Below are 24,634 nucleotides of genomic sequence, written 5' to 3' on the forward strand. Positions count from 1 at the left end.
TTTTGTTTTAATGGGTCCTGTTTTATAAAACGAGAATATACTCTAAGTCCCAGTTAGCATTGCTTCTGTCTTTTCAAATACATGTTTCACTTGAGCCCTCCAATATCCTTTGACATTCAATTGTTAATACCCAATTTCTTGATGATTAGAAATAGATCCTGTAATACAGATGACATTGCTAGTCATGAGTCAGAGTAGGAGATAAATATTCCAAAACTCTTTTCATGCCCCTTTTATCTAACTGTATGCCAAGGCTTTTGGCTGGCCTCTTAAAAAGAGCCTGATGCCAGAAAGTTAGTTCGGTTATCTTCTTAAATATATATTTTGTTTGACTATGATTTAAAAACAAAGTAAAGTAGGAAGACAGTTCAATACTTAGAATCACTGGCTTCTGGTGAAGTCCTCACTCTTTGTAGCCTCTCACCCTTGCCATTTGATCCAGATTTTTACATGGCTTATTATTGAAAGCTGCTGAATTTTTTTAGCAGAAAGCACTCTTCCTCGCTCAAGTTCTCTCTCTCTGCCTCCCCCTCTCTTTCTCTTTCACACATTAACATTAGAGGAAGGTGAGTAAAGGGCCTATGAGAAGTCTCTGTATTATTGGGGATGGGATTGTGATTGGAGTGGGACACATGAAGACTTTTGAGATGTTAGCAGTTTCCTGGGAGGTGATTGCATAGGTGTTCACTTGATACTTATTTATTAAACTGTACATAATGTTCCATATATTTTTCTGAATGTATGTTATGTTTCACAGTAAAAGATTAGAAAATGATATGTATCATTTCAGTTTAATAAGTTTGCAAATCAGTAGGGGTAAACATTTGCTCCTAATTGATTTAGAGTTTGTAAAGAATATTTTCTTTGGTGTGGCAGTGTGGTTTCAGCTCTAAAATGTTGCCTCTCTGAGTCATGACTTGTGTAATTTGTTTAGGTGGAAACATTAGAGCACAATGATCCTTTTGCTCCTGGTGGGACGGCTGTGGTTGCAGCCAGCGATTTGGGTAAGGAGATGATTTATCAGTGTCTTTCAACAGTAAACACCACCCTCTCTTTAAGCATCTTTCTTTTCGTGTCCAAATATATTCATCCTGTTTACTTATTTATGGCGTTAAAATGATCGCATAGCTATATCCTGTTGCATTCTACCAATAATAAGAATGGTGTTTTTGTATCACTTTCTACTTATCATTTTTTATCTCATTTATTGTTCTTATTAAACAGCTTAATATGTACTCTAGCCAATGTCAGTAAAACCAATAAAAACCCTTTTTGCTTTATAAAAGGCAGCGTTGCTTGGCAGTTTCAAACTCAGCATTCATTCTTATGGATCTTGACCTAAATTTAAAAATTAGTGGCTTCCCATAGGTACTGCTATTAGCTTTACTATAGTGCATAGGTCCTGTTAATAAGACAGAGAAGAACTAAATGTTATTCTGGTACGCAGTTTTCATGCTTTATTTATGGAATCTAATTTTCCATTTATCCTTCTTTTTTCTTTTTTTTTTACTTGTATATTTATTTATTAACATCTTTATTGGAGTGTAATTGCTTTACAATAGTGTGTTAGTTTCTGCTGTATAACAAAGTGAAGCAGCTATACATATACATATATCCCCATATCTTCTCCCTCGTGGATCTCCCTCCCGCCCACCCTATCCCACCCCTCTAGGTGGCCACAAAGCGCCGAGCTGATCTCCCTGTGCTATGTGACTGCTTTCCACTAGCTATCTGTTTTACATTTGGTAGTGTATATATGTCAGTTCTACTTCTCTCACTTTGTCCCAGCTTACTCTTCCCCCTCCCCGTATCCTGAAGTCCATTCTCTATGTCTGTATGTTTACTCCTGTCCTCCCCCTAGGTTTTTCAGGACCTTTTTTTTTTCTAGATTCCATATATATGTGTTAGCATACGGTATTTGTCTTTCTCTTTCTGACTTACTTCACTCTGTATGACAGACTCTAGGTCCCTCCACCTCACTACAAATAACTCAATTTCATTGCTTTCCATGGCTGAATAATATTCCATTGTATATATGTGCCACACCTTCTTTATCCATTCATCTATCAATGGACACTTAGGTTGCTTCCGTGTCCTGGCTATTGTAAACAGAGCTGCAGTGAACATTGTGGTACATGACTCTTTTTGAATTATGGTTGTCTCAGGGTATATGCCCAGTAGTGGGATTGCTGGGTTGTATGGTGGTTCTATTTTTAGTTTTTTAAGGAACCTCCGTACTGTTCTCCATAGTGGCTGTATCAATTTACATTCCCACCAACAGTGCAGGACGGTGCCCTTTTCTCCACACCCTCTCCAGCATTTATTGTTTGTAGATTTTTTGATGATGGCCATTCTGACTGGTGTGAGGTGATACCTCATTGCAATTTTGATTTGCATTTTTCTGATGATTACTGATGTTAAGCATCCTTTCATGTGTTTGCTGGTGACCTGTATATCTTCTTTGGAGAAATGTCTATTTAGATCTTCTGCACATTTTTGGATTGAGTTGGTTGTTCTTTTGATATTGAGCTGCATGAGCTCCTTGTATACTTTGAAGATTAATCCTTTGTCCATTGATTCGTTTGCAAACATTTTCTCCCGTTCTGAAGGTTGTTTTTTCATCTTGTTTATGGTTTTCTTTGCTGTGCAAAAGCTTTGAAGTTTCATTAGGTCCCATTTGTTTATATTTGTTTTTATTTCCATTGCTCTAGGAGGTGGGTCAAAAACGATCTTGCTGTGATTTATGTCACAGAGTGTTCTATGTTTTCCTCTAAGAGTTTTATAGTGTCTGGACTTACATTTAGGTTGTTGATGTATTTTGAGTTTATTTTTGTGTATGGTGTTAGGGAATGTTCTAATTTCATTCTTTTACATGTAGCTGTCCAGTTTTCCCAGCACCACTTATCAAAGAGGCTGTCTTTTCTCCATTGTATATTCTTGCCTCCTTTATCAAAAATAAGGTGACCATATGTGCATAGGTTTATCTCTGGGCTTTCTATCCTGTTCCATTGATCTATATTTCTCTTTTTGTGCCAGTACCCTACTGTCTTGATTACTGTAGCTTTATAGTATAGTCTGAAGTCCGGGAGTCTGATTCCTCCAGCTCCATTTTTCTTTCTCAAGATTGCTTTCGCTATTTGGGGTCTTTTGTGTTTCCATACAAATTGTGAAATTTTTTGTTCTAGTTCTGTGAAAAATGCCATCGGTAGTTTGATAGGGATTGCACCGCATCTGTAGATTGCTTTGGACAGTACAGTTATTTTCACAATGTTGATTTTTCCAATCCAAGAACATGGTATTCTCTCTCCATCTGTTTGTATCATCTTTAATTTCTTTTTTTTTTTAAACGTCTTTATTGGGGTATAATTGCTTTACAATGGTGTGTTAGTTTCTGCTGTATAACAAAGTGAATCAGTTATACATATCATATTTTCCCATATCTCTTCCCTCTTGCGTCTCCCTCCCTACCCCCTTCCCTATCCCACCCCTCCAGGCGGTCACAAAGCACCGAGCCGATATCCCTGTGCTATGCGGCTGCTTCCCGCTAGCTATCTACCTTACGTTTGTTAGTGTATATATGTCCATGCCTATCTCTTGCCCTGTCACAGCACACCCTTCCCCCTCCCCATATCCTCAAGTCCGTTCTCCAGTAGGTCTGTGTCTTTATTCCTGTCTTACCCCTAGGTTCTTCATGACGTTTTTTTTTCTTAAATTCCATATATATGTGTTAGCATATGGTATTTGTCTTTTTCTTTCTGACTTACTTCACTCAGTATGACAGACTCTAGGTCTACCCACCTCACTACAAATAACTCAATTTCGTTTCTTTTTATGGCTGAGTAATATTCCATTGTATATATGTGCCACATCTTCTTTATCCATTCATCCGATGATGGGCACTTAGGTTGTTTCCATCTCCGGGCTATTGTAAATAGAGCTGCAATGAACATTTTGGTACATGACTCTTTATGAATTTTGGTTTTCTCAGGGTATATGCCCAGTAGTGGGATTGCTGGGTCATATGGTAGTTCTATTTGTAGTTTTTTAAGGAACCTCCATATTGTTCTCCATAGTGGCTGAACCAATTCACATTCCCACCAGCAGTGCAAGAGTGTTCCCTTTTCTCCACACACTCTCCAGCATTTATTGTTTCTAGATTTTTTGATGATAGCCATTCAGACTGGTGTGAGATGATATCTCATTGTAGTTCTGATTTGCATTTCTCTAATGATTAATGATGTTGAGCATTCTTTCATGTGTTTGTTGGCAGTCTGTATATCTTCTTTGGAGAAATGTCTATTAGGTCTTCTGCCCATTTTTGGATTGGGTTGTTTGTTTTTTTGTTATTGAGTTGCATGAGCTGCTTGTAAATGTTGGAGATTAATCCTTTGTCAGTTGCTTCATTTGCAAATATTTTCTCCCATTCTGAGGGTTGTCTTTTGGTCTTGTTTATGGTTTCCTTTGCTGTGCAAAAGCTTTGAAGTTTCATTAGGTTCCATTTGTTTATTTTCGTTTTTATTTCCATTTCTCTAGGAGGTGGGTCAAAAAGGATCTTGCTGTGATTTATGTCATAGAGTGTTCTGCCTATGTTTTCCTCTAAGAGTTTGATAGTTTCTGGCCTTACATTTACGTCTTTAATCCATTTTGAGCTTATTTTTGTGTATGGTGTTAGGGAGTGATCTAATCTCATACTTTTTTTTACATGTACCTGTCCAGTTTTCCCAGCACCACTTATTGAAGAGGCTGTCCTTTCTCCACTGTACATTCCTGCCTCCTTTATCAAAGATAAGGTGTCCATATGTGCGTGGGTTTATCTCTGGGCTTTCTGTCCTGTTCCATTGATCTATCTTTCTGTTTTTGTGCCAGTACCATACTGTCTTGATTACTGTAGCTTTGTAGTATAGTCTGAAGTCAGGGAGCCTGATTCCTCCAGCTCCGTTTTTCGTTCTTAAAATTGCTTTGGCTATTCGGGGTCTTTTGTGTTTCCATACAAATTATGAAATTTTTTCTTCTAGTTCTGTTAAAAATGCCAGTGGTAGTTTGATAGGGATTGCATTGAATCTATAGATTGCTTTGGGTAGTAGAGTCATTTTCACAATGTTGATTCTTCCAATCCAAGGATATGGTATATCTCTCCATCTATTTGTATCATCTTTAATTTCTTTCATCAGTGTCTTATAATTTTCTGCATACAGGTCTTTTGTCTCCTTAGGTAGGTTTATTCCTAGATATTTTATTCTTTTTGTTGCAATGGTAAATGGGAGTGTTTTCTTGATTTCACTTTCAGATTTTTCTTCATTAGTGTATAGGAATGCAAGAGATTTCTGTGCATTAATTTTGTATCCTGCTACTTTACCACATTCAGTGATTAGCTCTAGTAGTTTTCTCGTAACTTCTTTAGGATTCTCTATGTATAGTATCATGTCATCTGCAAACAGTGACAGCCTTACACCTGCATTTCTGATTTGGATTCCTTTTATTTCTTTTCCTTCTCTGATTGCCGTGGCTAAAACTCCCAAAACTATGTTGAATAATAGTCTGAGAGTGGACAACCTTGTCTTGTTCCTGATCTTAGAGGAAATGCTTTCAGTTTTTCACCATTGAGAAAGGTGTTGTCTGTGGGTTTGTCATATATGGCCTTTATGATGTTGAGGTAAATTCCCTCTATGCCTACTTTCTGGAGGGTTTTTATCATAAATGGGTGTTGATTTTTGTCAAAAGCTTTTTCTGCATGTATTGAGATGATCATATGGTATTTCTCCTTCAATTTGCTAATATGGTTTATCACATTGATTGATTTGCATATACTGAAGAATCCTTGCATTCCTGTGATAAACCCCACTTGATCATGGTGTATGATCCTTTTAATGTGTTTTTGGATTCTGTTTGCTAGTATTTTGTTGAGAATTTTTGAATCTATGTTCATCAGTGACATTGGCCTGTAATTTTCCTTCTTTGTGACATCTTTGTCTGGTTTTGGTATCACAGTGATGGTGGCCTCGTAGGATGAGTTTGGGAGTGTTCCTCTTCCATATTTTGGAAGAGTTTGAGAAGGATAGGTGTTACCTCTTCTCTAAATGTTTGATGGAATTAGCCTGTGAAGCCATCTGGTCCTGGGCTTTTGTCTGTTGGAAGATTTTTAATCACAGTCTCAATTTCAGTGCTTGTGATTGGCCTGTTTATATTTTCTATTTCTTCCTGGTTCAGTCTCGGAAGGTTGTGCTTTTCTAAGAATTTGTCCATTTCTTCCACGTTGTCCAATTTATTGGCATAGAGTTGCTTGTAGTAATCTCTCATGATCCTTTGTATTTCTGCAGCGTCAGTTGTTACTTCTCCTTTTTCATTTCCAACTCTGTTGATTTGAGTCTTCTCCCTTTTTTTCTTGATGAGTCTGGCTAATGGTTTATCAATTTTGTTTATCTTCTCAAAGAACCTGCTTTTAGTTTTATTGATCATTGCTATTGTTTCCTTCATTTCTTTTTCATTTATTTCTGATCTGATCTTTATGATTTCTTTCCTTCTGCTAACTTTGGGGGTTTTGTGTTCTTCTTTCGCTAATTGCTTTAGGTGTAAGATTAGGTTGTTTATTTGAGATGTTTCTTTTTTCTTGAGGTAGGATTGTACTGCTATAAACCTCCCTCGTAGAACTGCTTTTGCTGCATCCCATAGGTTTTGGGTCGTCGTGTTTTCATTGTCATTTGTTTGTCGGTACTTTTTGATTTCCTCTTTGATTTCTTCAGTGATCTCTTGGTTATGTAGTAGTGTATTGTTTAGCCTCCATGTGTTTGTATTTTTTACAGATTTTTTCCTGTAATTGATATCTACTCTCATAGCGTTGTGGTCAGAAAAGATACTTGATACGACTTCAGTTTTCTTAAATTTATCAAGGCTTGATTTGTGACCCAAGATATGATCTATCCTGGAGAATGTTCCATGAGCACTTGAGAAGGTTTATTCTGTTGTTTTTGGATAGAATGTCCTATAAATATCAATTAAGTCCATCTTGTTTAATGTATCACTTAAAACTTGTGTTTCCTTATTTATTTTCATTTCGGATGATCTGTCCATTGGTGAAAGTAGGGTGTTAAAAGTCCCCTGCTATGATTGTGTTACTGTCAATTTCCCCTTTTATGTCTGTTAGCATTTGCCTTATGTATTGTGGTGCTCCTATGTTGGGTGCATAAGTATTTACAATTGTTATATCTTCTTCTTGGATTGATCACTTGGTCATTATGTAGTGTCCTCCTTTGTCTGTTTTACTGGTCTTTATTTAAAGTCTATTTTGTCTGATATAAGAATTGCTACTACAGCTTTCTTGTGATTTCCATTTGCATGGGATATCTTTTTACATCCCCTCATTTTCAGTCTGTACTGTGTCCCTTGTAGACAGCATATATATGGATCTTGTTTTTGTATCCATTGAGCCAGTCTGTTTCTTTTGGTTGGAGCATTTAATCCATTTACATTTAAGGTAGTTATGGATATGTATGTTCCTATTCCCATTTTCTTAATTGGTTTGGGTTTGTTATTGTATGTCTTTTCCTTCTCTTTTGTTTCCTGTCTAGAGAAGTTCCTTTAGCATTTGTTGTAAAGCTGGTTTGGTGGTTCTGAATTCTCTTAGCTTTTGCTTGTCTGTAAAGGTTTTATTGCTCGGTTGAATCTGAATGAGATCCTTGCTGGGTAGAGTAATCTTGGTTTTAGGTTTTTCCCTTTCATCACTTTAAATATGTCCTGCCACTCCCTTCTGGCTTGCAGAGTTTCTGCTGAAAGATCAGCCGTTAACCTGATGGGGATTCCCTTGTGTGTTATTTGTTGCTTTTCCCTTGCTGCTTTTAATATTTTTTCTTTGTATTTAATTTTTGATAGTTTGATTAATATGTGACTTGGCATGTTTCTCCTGCATTTAATCCTGTGTGGGACTCTCTGCACTTCCTGGACTTGATTGACTATTGCCTTTCCCATATTAGGGAAGTTTTCAACTATAATCTCTTCAAATATTTTCTCAGTCCCTTTCTTTTTCTCTTCTTCTTCTGTGACCCCTATAATTCGAACATTGGTGCAGTTAATGTTGTCCCAGAAGTCTCTGAGACTGTCCTCAATTCTTTTCATTCTTTTTTCTTTATTCTGCTCTGTGGTAGTTACTTCCACTATTTTATCTTCCAGGTCACTTATCCAGTCTTCTGCCTCAGTTATTCTGCTATTGATTCCTTCTAGAGAATTTTTTATTTCATTTATTGTGTGGTTCATCATTGTTTCTTTGCCCTTTAGTTCTTCTAGGTCCTTGTTAAATGTTTCTTGTATTTTCTCCATTCTGTGTCCAACATTTTGGATCATCTTTACTATCATTACTCTGAATTCTTTTTCAGGTAGACTGCCTATTTGCTCTTCATTTGTTTGGTCTGGTGGGTTTTTACCTTCCTCCTTCATCTGCTGTGTATTTCTCTGTCTTCTCATTTTGCTTAACTTACTGTGTTTGGGGTCTCCTTTTCACAGGCTGCACGTTTGTAGTTTCCATTGTTTTTGGTGTCTGTCCCCAGTGGCTAAAGTTGGTTCAGTGGGTTATGTAGGCTTCCTGGTGGAGGGGACTGGTGCCTGTGTTCTGGTGGATGAGGCTGGATCTTGTCTTTCTGGTGGGCAGGTCCACGTCTGGTGGTGTGTTTTGGGGTGTCTGTGGCCTTATTATGATTTTAGGCAGCCTCTCTGCTAGTGGGTGGGGTTGTGTTCCTGTCTTGCTAGTTGTTTGGCATGTGGTGTCCAGCACTGTAGCTTGCTGGTTGTTGAGTGGAGTTGGGTCTTACCGTTGAGATGGAGATCTCTGGGAGAGCTTTCGCTGTTTTATATTATGTGGAGCCAGGAGGAGTCTGGTGGACCAATGTCCTGAACTCGGCTCTCCCATCTCAGAGGTACAGGTCTGACGCCCGGCCGGAGCACCAAGATCCTGTTAGCCACATGGCTCAGAAGAAAAGGGAGGAAAAAAAGAACCAAAGAAAGAAAAATAAAATAAAGTTATTAAAATAAAAAATTATTAGTAATAAAAAAATTAAAAAGTAATTTAAAAAAAGAAGGAAGAGAGCCACCAAACCAAAAAACAAATCCACCAATGATAACCAGTGCTAAAAACTATACTAAAAAAACAAACAAACAAACAGAAATCAGACAGAACCCTAGGACAAATGGTAATAGCAAATGTATGCAAACAAAATCACACAAAGAAGCATACACATACACACTCACAGAAAGAGAAAAAGGAAAAATATATATATATTTATATATATAAAAAGAAATAAAGGAAGAGAGCAACCAAATCAATCAACAAATCTACCAATAATAAACTCTAAATACTAAAGTAAGGTAAATATAAAACCAAAAACAAATTAGATGCAGAAAGCAAACCCCAAGTCTACAGTTGCTCCCAAAGACCACTGCCTCAATTTTGGGATTATTCGTTGTCTGTTCAGGTATTCCAGAGATGCAGGGTACATCAAGGTGATCGTGGAGATTTAATTTGCTGCTCCTGGAGCTGCTGGGAGAGATTTCCCTTTCATTTCTTTGTTCTCACAGCTCCTGGGGTTCAGCTTTGGATTTGGCCCGGCCTCTGCGTGTAGGTCACCTGAGGGCGTCTATTCTTTGCTCAGACAGGACGGGGTTAAAGTAGCAGCTAATTAGGGGGCTCAGGCTCACTCAGGCCGGGGTGGGGCAGGGAGGGAGGGGTACGGAATGCAGGGCGAGCCTGCAGCGGCAGAGGTGGGAGTGACATTGCAACAGCCTGAGGCATGCTGTGTGTTCTCCCGGGGAAGTTGTCCCTGGATCATGGGACCCTGCAGTGGTGGGCTGCACAGGCTCCTGGGAGGGTAGGTGTGGATAGTGACCTGTGCTTGCACACAGGCTTCTTGGTGTCGGCAGCAGCAGCCTTAGCATCTCATGCCTGTCTCTTGGGTCCGTGCTGATAGATGCAGCTAGTGCCCGTCTCTGGAGTTTGTTTAGGTGGTGCTCTGCATCCCCTCTCCTCCAGCACCCCACAACAATGGTCTCTTGCCTCTTAGGCAGATCCAGACTTTTTCCTGGACTCCCTCCTGGCTAGCTGTGGCACACTAGCCCCCTTCAGGTGTGTTCACGCAGCCAACCCCAGTTCTCTCCCTGGGATCTGACCCCTGAAGCCCGAGCCTCAGCTCCCAGCCCCCACCCGTCCTGGTGGGTGAGCAGACAAGCCTCTCAGGCTGGTGAGTGTTGGTTGGCACCGATCCTCTGTGCGGGAATCTCTCCGCTTTGCCCTCTGCACCCCTGTTGCTGCGCTCTCCTCCATGGCTCCGAAGCTTCGCCCCCGACCACCCCCCATCTCTGCCATTGAAGGGGCTTCCTAGTGTGTGGAAACTTTTCCTCCTTCACAGCTCCCTCACAGAGGTGCAGGTCCCATCCCTATTCTTTTGTCTGTGTTTCTTCTTCTTTCTTTTGCCCTACCTAGGTATGTGGGGAGTTTCTTGTCTTTTGGGAAGTCTGAAGTCTTCTACCGGCGTTCAGTGGGTGTTCTGTAGGAGTTGTTCCACATTTAGATGTATTTCTGATGTATTCGTGGGGAGGAAGGTGATCTCCACGTCTTACTCCTCCGCCATCTTGAAGGTCTCCTATCCATTTATCCTTTTAGTAACCTTTTAAATAATATTCCCATTTTAAAAATCAGGAAACTGAAGACCAGAACATTAAGTAACTTGATCAAGATTTACAGTTTACTAGATTTGAACCAGGTAAAACCAAGGTTCAAACCTAAATATGAAAGAGTTTAAAAGCTTTTTCAACTAAGTAACTGTTTCTTTCTCACTGTTCATTTGGAAATAAAATAGACCAGCTGTTGGGTAGGAGAGCAGGGAATTAGGGGGAAATAGACTCAAACATGTAAATACTTCAAAAATAATGGCTTATTTTTCCAGATGAAAATAGAGTGAGTTATTCAGTACAGAAATTTGCTGATTGTGACAAATTGAGTATTATGAGTGTAAAGAAAGATAAGTAGAAATGCCTTCACAGTTTGGATTTCTTGTGCAAATTGTAACAAGATGAGATTTAACAGTGTGAATTATTTGTTTTCAGCTTGAAAATTAACTTCCAACAGGAGCAGCTAGAAGAAGGAATGTAAAAAAGCAGATATGTAGAAAATAAGATTTAATGTAGTGCTGGGTTTTGATTTCAACCAAAATTTAGAGTGACAGCAAATAAGATTTCTAAAAGACTTATTGTAATAAAAGTTATTAAATTATATCTTTTTAAAATACATGTGCTCTTTTAGATTCTCATTATTGAAATGCTGAATTAATATCTTGCTAGGGATGTTATATGATTAGAAAGTATAACCGAAGAGAATAAAATGAGAGGTTAATACATTTTAATTAACTCTTGATTGCCCACAGGAAAGAATGGTAAGTGCCATGAGAATTCATTAAAGCTGCAAAAATTTAAAGGAAAGGGAGATTGCCTCCATTTAGGGCAAGTCATAAATGTTTTCAGAGCAGAAGGTGGCCTTTGTGGTTTACCTTGAAAGAATGGGCTACATAAGTAGATATGGAGAGTAGTAAAGAAAGCGAAGAGAGTAACATGAGCAAGGAATGGAGGTAGGACATATAGGACATGTTCAAAGAAAAACAGACATTTTGATAAAGCTTATTTATAGATAGAGGAATAGGTTAAGGCTGAAATGGTCGATTGCCATCTCACTGTAGGTTTCTATTGCCTTTGTTGGTCTCATCTTTCAGTTCCAGTTCCTAGCTTGTTTCCTGTAAAGTGGTAGAGTAAAGGACTATAATAGCCTGGAAGGGGGCTAAGGTTTGTTGTTGTTTATCATCATAGGAAAAGATACCATTTATTGAGCACTTACTTAGTTCTGGCACTCCATGTGCTAACCATTTTCCTGTATTTGGTCTCGTTTAATTCTCACAGCAACTACCTGAGAAAACTGGTATTATGTTTATTGTACAGACAAGGAAAATCAAGAAATGGAGAGATGAAGCCAGTTCACAAGGTTAAAGAAGTAGTAACAGATTGACTCACATTCAGATGTTGTCTCTGGTGTTCCACCAGCCTCTTTGGTCATTCCTTCTGTCTCCTTTGCTGATTCTTCCTCTTTTCCCCAACTTCTTTATGTTATGTTGCTCTAGGTGTCAGGCTCTGGACTTCTTTTCTTCTCTGTCTCTACTCCTTGGGGATCTCATCTAGTGTCATGGTTTTACATACTCTCTATATGCTGATTTTTAACTCTAGCCACATTTTTCCCCTGAACTCTAGACTCATATATCCAACTACTATCCATATCTCCACTCAAATAGCTCATAGATATATCTAACACAACATGTCTAACACCAGACACCTAATCTTCCTCCCCAAACCTGCTTCTCTTGAACCTTTCCCCATCTTAATTAATGGTAATTTCATCTTTAACACTGCTAAGACCTAAAGCCTTAGAATCATCCTTGGTTCTTTTTTTCCTCTTACTCTGTCTCTAAATCAGGAAGTCTTCTTGACTTCCTGTCAGGTTCTACCTTCAAATTATGTACAATAAAAACTTTACAATGGCCTAAACCTTTCTAATAATATCTCATCATTATTCCCTTTACTCGCTCTGCTCCAGCCACAGTGACCTTCTTACTATTGCTCAAAAAACAGGCTCATGAACCTTAGGCCCTTTGCTGTTCCCCATTCCTAGGATGATTTTTCTTCATATAGCCACATGATGATCTCCATAACCTCTAACAAATCTTTGCCAAAATGTCACCTTCTCATCTAGCCCAGCACTCACACCGTATCGTTCCCTACTCTTTCTTATTTTATTTTGGCTTATTACTTTCCAGCGTACTATATAAATTACTTTGTTTTTCTCTTATCTGTCTCCTCCTCCTCCTCCCACTAGATTTTGAGGTCCACAGGAACTTAACTTTTTATTCACTGATGTATCCCAAGAACTTTAAACCATACCTGGGTACATAGTATTACTTAATGAATGGGTGAATCAATTACTGTCCTCACAGAGCATGTAAAAGGAGCTCAGTGGATGAGAATCTTTGTAGGGGGAGGGACACGTTGTTTATTTTTTCTGATAAGTGGGGTTTTTTTTTAACATTGTGGTAAAATATACATGACATAAAATTTACCATTTTAAACATTTTTAAGTATACAGTTAGTGGTATTAAGTACCTTCACATTGTTGTGCAACCATTACATTCATCTATCTCTAGAACTTTTTTCATCTTCTAAAACTGAAACTCTGTACCAGTTAAACAAGAACTCCCCATTTCCCCTTCCCACCAGGCCCTGGCAACCACCATTTGCTTACTGTGTTTATGAATTTGACTACTCTAGGTACCTCACGTAAGTGGAATCATATAGTATTTGTCTTTTTGTGTATTGGGCTTATTTCACTTGGCATAATTTCCTCAAGGTTCATCCATGTTGTAACATGTACCAGAATTTCCTTCGTTTTTAAGACTGAATAATATTCTGTTGTATGAATATACCATGTTTTGTTTGTCTATTCATCCATCAATAGACACTTGGGTTGCTTCCACATTTTGACTATTGTGAATAATGCTCCTATTCATATGAGTGTACAAATACCTATTCAAGTCCCTGGTTTTAGTTCTTTTGGGTATATACCAAGAATTGCTAGATCATATGGTAATTCTATTTTTGATTTTTTGAGAAGCCACTGTACTGTTTTCCATGCCTTACTATTTTACATTCCCATCAGTGGTGCACAAGGGTTCCAAGTTCTTTACATTCTTGCCAACACTAACTACTTTCTGGTTTTTTGATAATAGCTGTTTTAATGGGTGTGAAGTGGCAGCTCATTAATTTGATTTGCATTTCCCTAATGATTAGTGATTTTGATCCTTTTGTGTGCATATTGGCCACTTGTATATCTTTGAAGAAATGTCTGTTCAGGTACTTGGCACATTTTTAAAAATCAGTTGTTTGTTTTTTTGTTGTTGCATTGTAGGAGTTCTTTATATACTCTGGGTATCAACCCCTTAGGAGACATATGATTTGCAAATATTTTCTCCCATATCATAGGTTGCCTTTTCATTCTGTTGATACTGTCTGTTGGTTCACAAAACTTTTTAATTATGATGTAGTCCAGTTTATCTACTTTTTCTTTTGTTGCCTATGCTTTTAGTGTCCTATCCAAGAAAGTATTGCTAAATCCAATGTTGTGAAACTTTCACTTAAGTTTTCTTCTAAGAGTTTTTAGTTTTAGATCTTACATTTAGGTCTTTGATCCATTTTGAGTTAGTTTTACTTCATTCTTTTTCATGTGGATATCCAGTGTTCCCAACACCACTTGTCCTTTCCCCACTGAGTGGTCTTGACATATTTGTAGAAAATCATTTGACTGTACATACAGGGGTTTATTTCTGGGCTCTCTGTTCTGTTCCATTGACCTAAATGTCTTAAGGCTAGTACTGTTTTGATTATGATAGCTTTGTAATAAGTTTTGAAATCAGAAAGTTTGAGACCTGTAACTTTGTTATTCTTCTTCAAGAATGTTTTTGCTATTCAGGGTTCCCTGAGATTCCATATGAATTTGAGGATGAATTTTCTATTTCTGCAAACAAATGTCATAGGGATTTTCACAGTGATTACATTGAATTCTATGGATTGCTTTGGATAGTATTAATGTCTTAACAATATGAAGTCTTCCAATCCATGAATGTGGGCCGTTTTTCCATTTATCTGTATCTACATTCTTTCAGAATGCTTTTTTTTTTTTTTTTTTTTTGGCGGTATGTAGGCCTCTCACTGTTGCGGCCCTCCCATTGCGGAGCACAGGCTCCGGACGCGCAGGCTCAGTGGCCATGGCTCACGGGCCCAGCCTCTCCCCGGCATGTGGGATCTTCCTGGACCGGGGCACGAACCCGTGTCCCCTGCATCAGCAGGCGGACTTTCAACCACTGCACCACCAGGGAAGCCCCAGAATGTTTTATAGTTGTCAGTATACGTGTCCTCCTTGGCTAATTCCTAAGTATTTTATTCTTTTAGATGCTATTGTAAATGACATTGTTTTCTTAATTTCCTTTACAGATTGTTCGGATTATCAGTGTATGGAAATGCTATTGATTTTTTGTTCATTGATTTTGTATCCTGCTACCTTGTTCAAGTCATTTATTCTAAACACGTTTTTTGTTTGTTTGTTTGTTTGTAGAATCTTTAGGATTTTCTGCATGTAAGATCATGTTGTCTGCAAACAGAGATAATTTTACTTCTTCCTTTCCAGTTTGGATGCCTTTTTTTTCCCCCTTGCCTAATTGCTCTGGCTAGGATTTCTATGTTGAAAAGAAGTGGTGAAGATGAGCATCCTTGTCTTGTTAAAAATTTTAGAAAAAAAGCTTTCAATCTCTCACCATTGGTATGATGTTCAGTGTTGGCTTTTCATATATGGTCTTTATTATGTTGAAGTAGTTTTCTTCTTTTCCTAGTTTGCTCAATGTTTTATCATGAAAGGATTTTGAATTTTGTCAATTGCTTTTTCTGCATCAATTGAGATGATCACATGGCTTTTTTTTCCCTTCATTCTGTTAATGTGATGTATTACATTAGTTGATTTCCTATGTTGAACCATCTTTACATACAGAATGAGAGCCTGTAGCTTCCTTACCAGTGATCTAACTGACATCGTGATTTGAATGAGGATCTTAGAACTAAAACTCTTTAGAATTGAATGGGCTTCGTGCTAGTGGTGTCTGGGGCTGAGTTATACAGACTTTCCACAGACTCAGAAATATCAGAGGTCTGAACGTTCTTTCTCTTTCTTCTTTTGTTTTCAAAGCTATATACAAGGTCATCCAAACTTTGTTTTTGCATTTTTCTCATTTAATCTTTAAAATGGTTATATGAGACAGGTGCTATTTTCTTTCTCACTTTAATAATGAGGAAAATGAGACTCTGACCAAGCAGTTTGCCCAAGATCACAATAACTGTAGCAATGCTCAGTTTCTAATCCATGTCTTATTTCAGAGCTCATGCTGTTAATCACTTTGTTACCATGCCTCTGCCTTATATCTTCTCATCCAGTTCTGACAATACAAAAATTGGCATAGGGTGATGCCACAGATTTTTTTCTCTCTCAAACTTACATTACTGCCTTTGTTAGAGCAGAAGGAACCTTAGACATGCTATGGACCAGAGTTTTCACATTATTTTCCATGAAACCAGCTTCCAGAGAAGTCTTCAGGGAATTGGTAGAATCTAGTTTCATTATTTTTTAAGTATCTTTGAATTTTTAAAAACTGCAAGTTAATTAGGTATATGCATTCATATCTGTTACAAACCAGATTTTAACATATTGGAATGCACTGGTGCTTTAAAGAACTATCAAGTTAAGTGGTTTTTGTGCAAACCTCTGAGTAAACATTTATTTAAACCACCCTGGGATTACGAGACTGTTGTTCAAAAGTGTATATTATAGCTACTTTCTTGGATGAATTATGTTTTTCAAATAAAGCAACCAAAACCAAGTACAGAAATAAGTTTGATCCCTGACTTTAAACATTTGTGTTAATCAAAATTGCTTCATTGTTGCTGTGATAAATAAATGTTATAAATTTGAACTTAAAAATGAATTTAAAGGGCTTCCCTGGTGGCGCAGTTGTTACGAATCCACCTGCCAATGCAGGGGACACAGGTTCAAGCCCACATGCCGCGGAGCATCTAAGCCCGTGTGCCACAACTACTGAACCTGCACTCTAGAGCCCACGAGCCACAACTACTGAAGCGCAAGTGCCTAGGGCCCATGCTCCACAACAAGAGAAGACACCGCAATGAGAAGGAAGTTCAAAGTTAGTTACAATATGGAATATGAAACTGTTATCAATGAACTTTTCATGCTCTGTTAAACTCCATTAGTTTTTCTTCCACATTGAATGAACTTTTTATCCATATATGATTTTGTAACATGCATTGATCATTTGGAATTGGTTCACTGAGTTATGCATGTCTTCCAAATGTTGACACATTTCATTATAAATAGTTTCTTAAATCATCTTTATTGATATCACCATCCATCTCATGAGTGTCTTTTAAGTATTGGTATAATGTTAAGCTTACAAGGCAGATAATACTTTCCAAGGTTCCAGTTTTTACTTGAAAGCTTCAATTTTCATCATCTGCAACAAATAGTTTCAGTTGTTTTCCTTAAAGTGACAGATACACTTTATTTAGGAAGAAGTGTTGCCCAATACCTAAATCTGAATAACCATTGTTATCTGTCACTTCTTGCAAGTAAAAATGGTGTTCCGTGAAAAAAGCAGCTGGTTCACCTTGTTTCTCAGACCATCATATGAGTGCTTTTCCTCCTCATAACTGATTATACTTTGGTACTCAGCAGAAGTGCTTTGTGTGTATTTCTAATTTTGTCTTCCATAGTTTTTAAAAGAACCTAAGGGTCACCATTTATTTTAAATCAATAGTTTTTATTGATTCATCAAGGACAGATGTTCATAAGTGCAACTGGCCTTTTTATCCCCCTGCGAGTTTGTGAGGGTGAACAGTACAGTTGCTACCAGCCAGTACAGTTTGGTGCTGCTGCCTTGATTCCCACTAAAGCACCCACCACTTTTTTTTTTAACCCACCACTGGTTTTGCAACATTGTTGCAGATAATACAGTGAGAAAGATAAATAACATCTTCATATTCTGAAAGTAGTTTTGACCTTACAGACCTCCCTTAAGGGGCCTTGGGGGACTTTTGGAGTGCTTGGACCACACTTTGAGAACTGCTGATCTAATATATTCTAAAACATTTTCCTGTTGCCCTATACTGCGCTGGTCTCTGTTCCCTCAGGCCAGTTTGCTCCCAGGAGGTATCTGGGACAGATGTCTCCTTTTATTCAGAACAAGAGCAAGAGAAATAATCTCAGTGTTCTGGAGAAAAAACTGAAGAGCGAGGCTATCTTTTTAGTCCCATATTTAGGCTGGTGCTTCTGCTCTTCTCTTAATACACACTTCCTGTGGTGGTGTTGTCTGGTTCTGTGCCTTCAACTACATCCTGTTTCCTGATGACTCCTAGTGTCCTCTATGCCTGAACTCTCTCCTGAACTTCCAGTACTTTCAAGTTGCCTGCTGGATATTTCTCCTTAGGTGTCAAGCTCAACAATGCTTAAAGTTAATAATCACCTTTTCCAATTAGTCTCTCCTTCAAAGTATAGTATAAACAATAACAAAGAGCCAAGCTTTACCTCCTTCTACATTCTACTTTATGTACTAATGACACTATTATTGGCCCTCAGCCAATCATCCTAGACTTTTTCTCTATCATTCCTCATCTCCCATAAATTGCCAAGTCTTGTTCTTTTACCCGCAATTGGACTCTGATTGTCTGTTCCTCATTATACTCAGCTTTGTTTGGGTCCTCATCATGTTTTACCTGGACTATGATATCAAGTCGCCTCCAGTCTCTTTACCTGCTGGTCTTGCATGACTGCCAGAATTGTCTTTGTTAACATTTGATCATATTACTAACCACAAATCTAATCACTAGCCTCGTGCTCCAAATATATGTGTGTGGATATATATATAACTTTTTATTACTTATATTTATATGCTATTTATATTGTAAACATTTATATATCATATATTATTATATATTTTTTAATATATTGTCTGTTATATTATTTATGTGTGTGTGTGTGTGTGTATATGTATATATATATATATATATTTGATGGTCTTTTACTTAATGTGTCACAGATATATGTCTGAAAGTAAAGTTGTCCACCTTATGAAATGTAAAACAATACTAAACATCTGGATATCCCATCTCTGCTCATAGCACTACCATCTACTCAGTTGCCCAAGCAGAGACCTGCGAGTCATCCCAGGTTGCATTCCTACTCTCCCATCCCAGAACTTTCGACACATAGCAAAGGCTTACAGATTGACTGCTGAAAAAATGAATAAATCATTTGTCTCAAATCTGCTACATTGTCATAAGATTTTGAATTCAATGGAAACATAAACAGTCTAGAGAGGAGTTGTCATCCATAGGACATGGATGCTTGAGTCCAGCTGCCTGAACTTACTCAGATAACAGTGCTAGTTCCTTAGGTTTTCTAAGTCTCAGTTTCCTAAAGTATTTATTGTGGTTCCTGTCGTAGTAAATGGTAGTTGTTGTTATTGCTGTTACTGCTTTTTAGTTTAATGGTTTCCAAATGCAGACTAGTTACTTGTAATATACTCTTCATTAGTTCCAAATGAAATAGAGACAAGGGAGAGGGAGAGAGTGAGTGTGTGTGTGTGTGTGTGTGTGTGTGTGTGTGTGTGTGTGTTTATGTTGTCAGCTCTTTTCCTGGAAAGGATTCTTTTAGTCTACAATTGTTTTCTCTTCTCTTTAGTTTTTTAAGTTCTTTTTGTTTGACAAATGAAAGCTGGACTTTTTTTTTTTTTTAGTTTTCACGGTTAAGTTGTTAAATATGTGTTTTCCCCCAACTTATATATAGGCTCTTAACATACTTATTTAGTTTACTTGTTCATAAACTCAACATCTGAAAACCACGGAGCCTCAGAGAGGTGGCATTACGTACCCAAGGTCACAAACACAGGACATTTACCTTCCTTACTCACACCTCTATACCCCTGTTCTTTTTCACCGGGAAATTTAGTCAGCAAAAAGATTAATCCCACAGAACAGGAGAATTGTAAGCTTTCAAAATAAATTAGAAATATAAGGGTAAATTTTTGTTATTAAAAATTAATCACTCTACACCTACCTTTAAAATATTGTAGTTATGATAGTAATAGAAGGACGTTAATTTTTTTTTTTTTTTTGCGGTACGCAGGCCTCTCACTGTTGTGGCCTCTCCCGTTGCGGAGCACAGGCTCCAGACGGGCAGGCTCAGCGGCCATGGCTCATGGGCCCAGCCTCTCCGCGGCATGTGGGATCTTCCCAGACTGGGGCACGAGCCTATGTCCCCTGCATCGGCAGGCGGACTCTCAACCACTGTGCCACCAGGGAAGCCCCCAGGACGTTAAATATTTTTAATATTTTGTCTCAATTATTTTAGCATTTCCTCCTGGTGATAGACACATTGCAGACAAATAAAGAAAACTAAAGAAAGCAAATTCAGGTCACTCAATTTCTACATATATTTTATTTTGACTTGTAAATGTTCTTTTTACGCTTCATTATAAATGAGATTAGCTGTGGTGCCAGAAAATTTTTGCATGGAATATTTTACTAACTCCTAACTGAGAAAATGCAGAATCTTTCCAATTCTTTTTTTTTCTTTGATAATCTCCTGTTATTTGCTACCAGCTACCTGTACAAATGAAAATTACATTGATGGTGACTATCAAGAATTTGAAGAATTCTTTTTTTTTATTTTTTAATTTTTTTGGCTGCACTGTGTGGCATGTGTGATCTTAGTTCCCTGACCAGGGATCGAACCCACACCCTCTGCAGTGGAAGCGAGGAGTCTAAACCTCTGGACCACCAGGGAAGTCCCTCCAATTCTTAATTAAAGCTTTATAACATTCTGAGGATATAGAAGGGAACTCATGGTGTCCCCAGAGCATCTTTGACACGAGCATTAGTAAAATGCCAAGTAGGTCTTCGTTTTTACAGGCAATGACTCAGGCTAAGCATGCAGATGTTCATATATTTTACAATTCTTAGCCTCTGCTTTCTTTCATGTTTCTTCTCTAATTTTCTCCATTTCCACAAACCACAAGTCATGAATGTTTCTTCGAGACCACTTAATTTTGGAATGGAAAAATGTGTATGCATGAGCAGGTGTATATTTGGGTATAGTGAGTGTATGTCTCTGTCTCCTCCCACCTCCTTTCTGTCCACAAGTAAAAGTGTGAAAGCTTTTTTGTAAAGTCTTTTTTGCCCCTTCCACATAAATCTAGGTGTTATTTCTCCTTTACTCTCTTTGAACTTTAACACTTACTGTGTAGCAGTTGTGTACATGTATATCACCCAGTTAAATCATGAGTTCCTTGAAGGTAGATGTTGTGTCTTATTTCCCCCTAAATCCCTAGTACCTAGGCTTAAACATAAAAGATGCTTACTAAATGTGAATGGATTAGTGGGTCAGTGAGTGAGTGAACTAATTGAAGACCAGCTTGAGAAAGTAGATCCTTTACTAATGACTATGATTCACGAGTATCTCTTGAAGGTTCTTTGTGAGCTTGAGCTTAATTATTTTATGGATTGTGCATGGGTCATGGAGAAAAAAAAGCGTTCTTCTTCCTCCCAGGATTCTCTGGTAGACAGCTGTTCTTTGGGATTATTTGTGAGCCTTAAGGTTTCCCTTATTCCTTGTTGGTCAGCTGGTTGTACTAAGAAATGTTATGGTATCTGTTTGGAATATCCTTAGTAACTAGATGGTTTCTGTCCTTTTTATCCTTTAATATTTTCAGCAAATATGAGTGTTCTTGACCTTGAGGATACAGTAGTGAACAAAACAAAGTTCCTGTCTTTTTTAGAGCTTATGTAAACAAATATATAACATGTCAGTTATGATGATTGCTATGAATTAAATGAGAGTAAAGGGGTAAAAAGTGATATGCCTAAAATGTAGCTTTATCATTCACACCTCACAAAAAATCATGTCAGCATAGTATGATCTCAAATAAGTAAGGAAAAAAATACCAGGGAAAAAAGCTGGTAAAGAAGTATGATAAAATATAGGTATGGGTTCCTTCTTTCCTTCTCTCTCTTTCTTTCCTTTCTTTTAAATTGAAGTGTAATTGACGAGCATTATGTTAATTTCAGGTGTACAACATAATGATTCAACATTTGTGTGCATTGCAAAATGATCACCTCAATAAGTTTATTTACCATCTATCACCATACAAAGTTACAAATTTTTTTCCTTGTGATGAGAACTTTTTAAGATTTACTTTCTTAGCAACTTTCAAGTTTGCAATACAATATTACTAACTTTAGTCCCCATGCTGTACATTACATACCCATGACTTACTTATTTTATGACTGGCAGTTTGTACATTTTAACCCCTTCATCCACGTTGCCCATTCCTCAACCCCTCTCCTCAGAATTATTTCCGCTAATCAGATTATAGATGATATTTTTAAATTATGCTTTTATGTATTTCTCCAAAGTGATCATTACCTTTATTCTTGGGGAGAAGAGGGTGCTAATCAGATTACCTTTGCATTCAAAGTCTGATTCTGCTGACCCATGGCTCCTGTGTGCCTCAAGAAAAAGAAAGCCACGTACTGAGTTCCTCTCCCAGTATTTCTGTGACTCCTCAGCAGGTGTCTCACACATAATGTGAACAAGTTCATGCTCAGTGAGTCCCTCCAGTTTCTGGACAGGTCTCTGCTTCATATCAACCATGATCAATATCTGAGAAAGTTCTTTCCAAAGTCTTATTTTCCCAATTCAGGCAAAAGTGCTTTGTCATTCATCTAGGATACATTCCCCAGTGTTTGGACCAATGCTGAGTTCATTTCTTATGATGAAGGATGTATAGAAAAACTCTGAGGAGACCTTCAAGATGGCGGAAGAGTAAGACATGGAGATCACCTTCCTCCCCACAAATACATCAGAAATACATCTACATGTGGAACAACTCCTACAGAACACATACTGAATGCTGGCAGAAGACCGCAGACTTCCCAAAAGCTGTGGGGCTGACAGGGTCTTTGTGCTCCAGCTGGGTGTCAGACCTGTGCCTCTAGGTGGGAGAGCCAAGTTCAGGACATTGGTCGACCAGAGACCTCCTGGCTCCACGTAATATCAAGTGACGAAAGCTCTCCCAGAGATCTCCATCTCTGGAGATCTCTGGGAGAGCTTTCGTCATTTGATATTGTGGAGCCAGGGCTCCACAATATATGTGGAAGGGGCAAAAAAGACTTTACAAAAAAGCTTTCACACTTTTACTTGTGGACAGAAAGGACCCAGCTCCACTCAACGACCAGCAAGCTACAGTGCTGGACACCCTATGCCAAACAACTAGCAAGACAGGAACGCAACCCCACCCATTAGCCTAAAATCACAGTAAGGTCACAGACACCCAAAAACACACACCGGACATGGTCCTGCCCACCAGAAAGACAAGGTCCAGCGTCATCCTCCAGAACACAGGCACCAGTCCCCTCCACCAGGAAGCCTACACAACCCACTGAACCAACCTTAGCCACTGGGGCAGACACCAAAAACAATGGGAACTACAAACCTGCAGCCTGTGAAAAGGCGACCACAAACACAGTAAGTTAAGCAAAATGAGAAGACAGAGAAAACACACAGCAGATGAAGGAGCAAGGTAAAAACCCACCAGACCAAACAAATGAAGAAACAAATAGGCAGTCTACCTGAGAAAGAATTCAGAGTAATGATAGTAAAGATGATCCAAAATCTTGGAAATAGAATGGAGAAAATACAAGAAATGTTTAACAAGGACCTAGAAGAACTAAAGAGCAAACAAACAATGATGAACCACACAACAAATGAAATTAAAAATTCTCTAGAAGGAATCAATAGCAGAGTAACTGAGGCAGAAGAACGGATAAGTGACCTGGAAGATACAATAGTGAAAGTAACTACCGCAGAGCAGAATAAAGAAAAGAGAATGAAAAGAATTGAGGACAGTCTCAGAGACTTCTGGGACAACATTAAACACACCAGCATTTGAATTATAGGGGTCCCAGAAGAAGAAGAGAAAAAGAAAGGGACTGAGAAAATATTGGAAGACATTATACTTGAAGACTGCCCTAATATGGGAAAGGCAGTAGTCATTCAAGTCCAGGAAATGCAGAGTCCCACACAGGATAAATCCAAGGACAAACAGGCCAAGACACATATTAATCAAACTATCAAAAATTAAATACAAAGAAAAAATATTAGAAGCAGCAAGGGAAAAGCAACAAATAACACACAAGGGAATCCCCATCAGGTTAACAGCTGATCTTTCAGCAGAAACTCTGCAAGCCAGAAGGGAGTGGCAGGACATATTTAAAGTGATGAAAGGGAAAAACCTAAAACCAAGATTACTCTACCCAGCAAGGATCTCATTCAGATTCAACCGAGCAATTAAAACCTTTACAGACAAGCAAAAGCTAAGAGAATTCAGAACCACCAAACCAGCTTTACAACAAATGCTAAAGGAACTTCTCTAGACAGGAAACAAAAGAGAAGGAAAAAACGTACAATAACAAACCCAAACCAATTAAGAAAATGGGAATAGGAACATACATATCCATAACTACCTTAAATGTAAATGGATTAAATGCTCCAACCAAAAGAAACAGACTGGCTCAATGGATACAAAAACAAGATCCATATATATGCTGTCTACAAGAGACCGACTTCAGACCAAGGGACACATACAGACTGAAAGTGAGGGGATGGAAAAAGATATTCCATGCAAATGGAAACCAAAAGAAAGCTGGAGTAGCAATTCTTATATCAGACAAAATAGACTTTAAATAAAGACCAGTAAAACAGACAAAAAAGGACACTACATAACGACCAAGTGATCAATCCAAGAAGAAGATATAACAATTGTAAATACTTATGCACCCAACATAGGAGCACCACAATACATAAGGCAAATGCTAACAGCCATAAAAGGGGAAATTGACAGTAACACAATCATAGTAGGGGACTTTAACACCCCACTTTCACCAATGG

The 24,634-nt window shown here is 38.1% G+C and overlaps 1 protein-coding gene across 3 annotated transcripts in view; it reads left to right on the top strand.

Annotated features, from left to right (window-relative positions):
- EPS15 (epidermal growth factor receptor pathway substrate 15) overlaps nucleotides 1-24,634 on the top strand; it is a 160,537-nt gene that overhangs the window by 123,318 nt on the left and 12,585 nt on the right. For 2 of the 3 annotated variants that reach the window (XM_027108579.1, XM_027108580.1), the window contains one exon: nucleotides 935-1,004. In XM_027108579.1, the coding sequence (XP_026964380.1) occupies nucleotides 935-1,004 (70 nt within the window). Of the gene's footprint in view, nucleotides 1-934; nucleotides 1,005-13,293; nucleotides 13,354-24,634 lie in introns of all 3 variants that reach the window. The other variant, XM_027108578.1, reaches the window with a different exon arrangement.

The sequence above is a fragment of the Aethalodelphis obliquidens genome, unplaced genomic scaffold (genome assembly GCF_003676395.1).
Source record: "Aethalodelphis obliquidens isolate GAN/ISIS:26980383/991018 unplaced genomic scaffold, ASM367639v1 scaffold9, whole genome shotgun sequence".
NCBI lineage: Eukaryota > Metazoa > Chordata > Mammalia > Artiodactyla > Delphinidae > Aethalodelphis > Aethalodelphis obliquidens.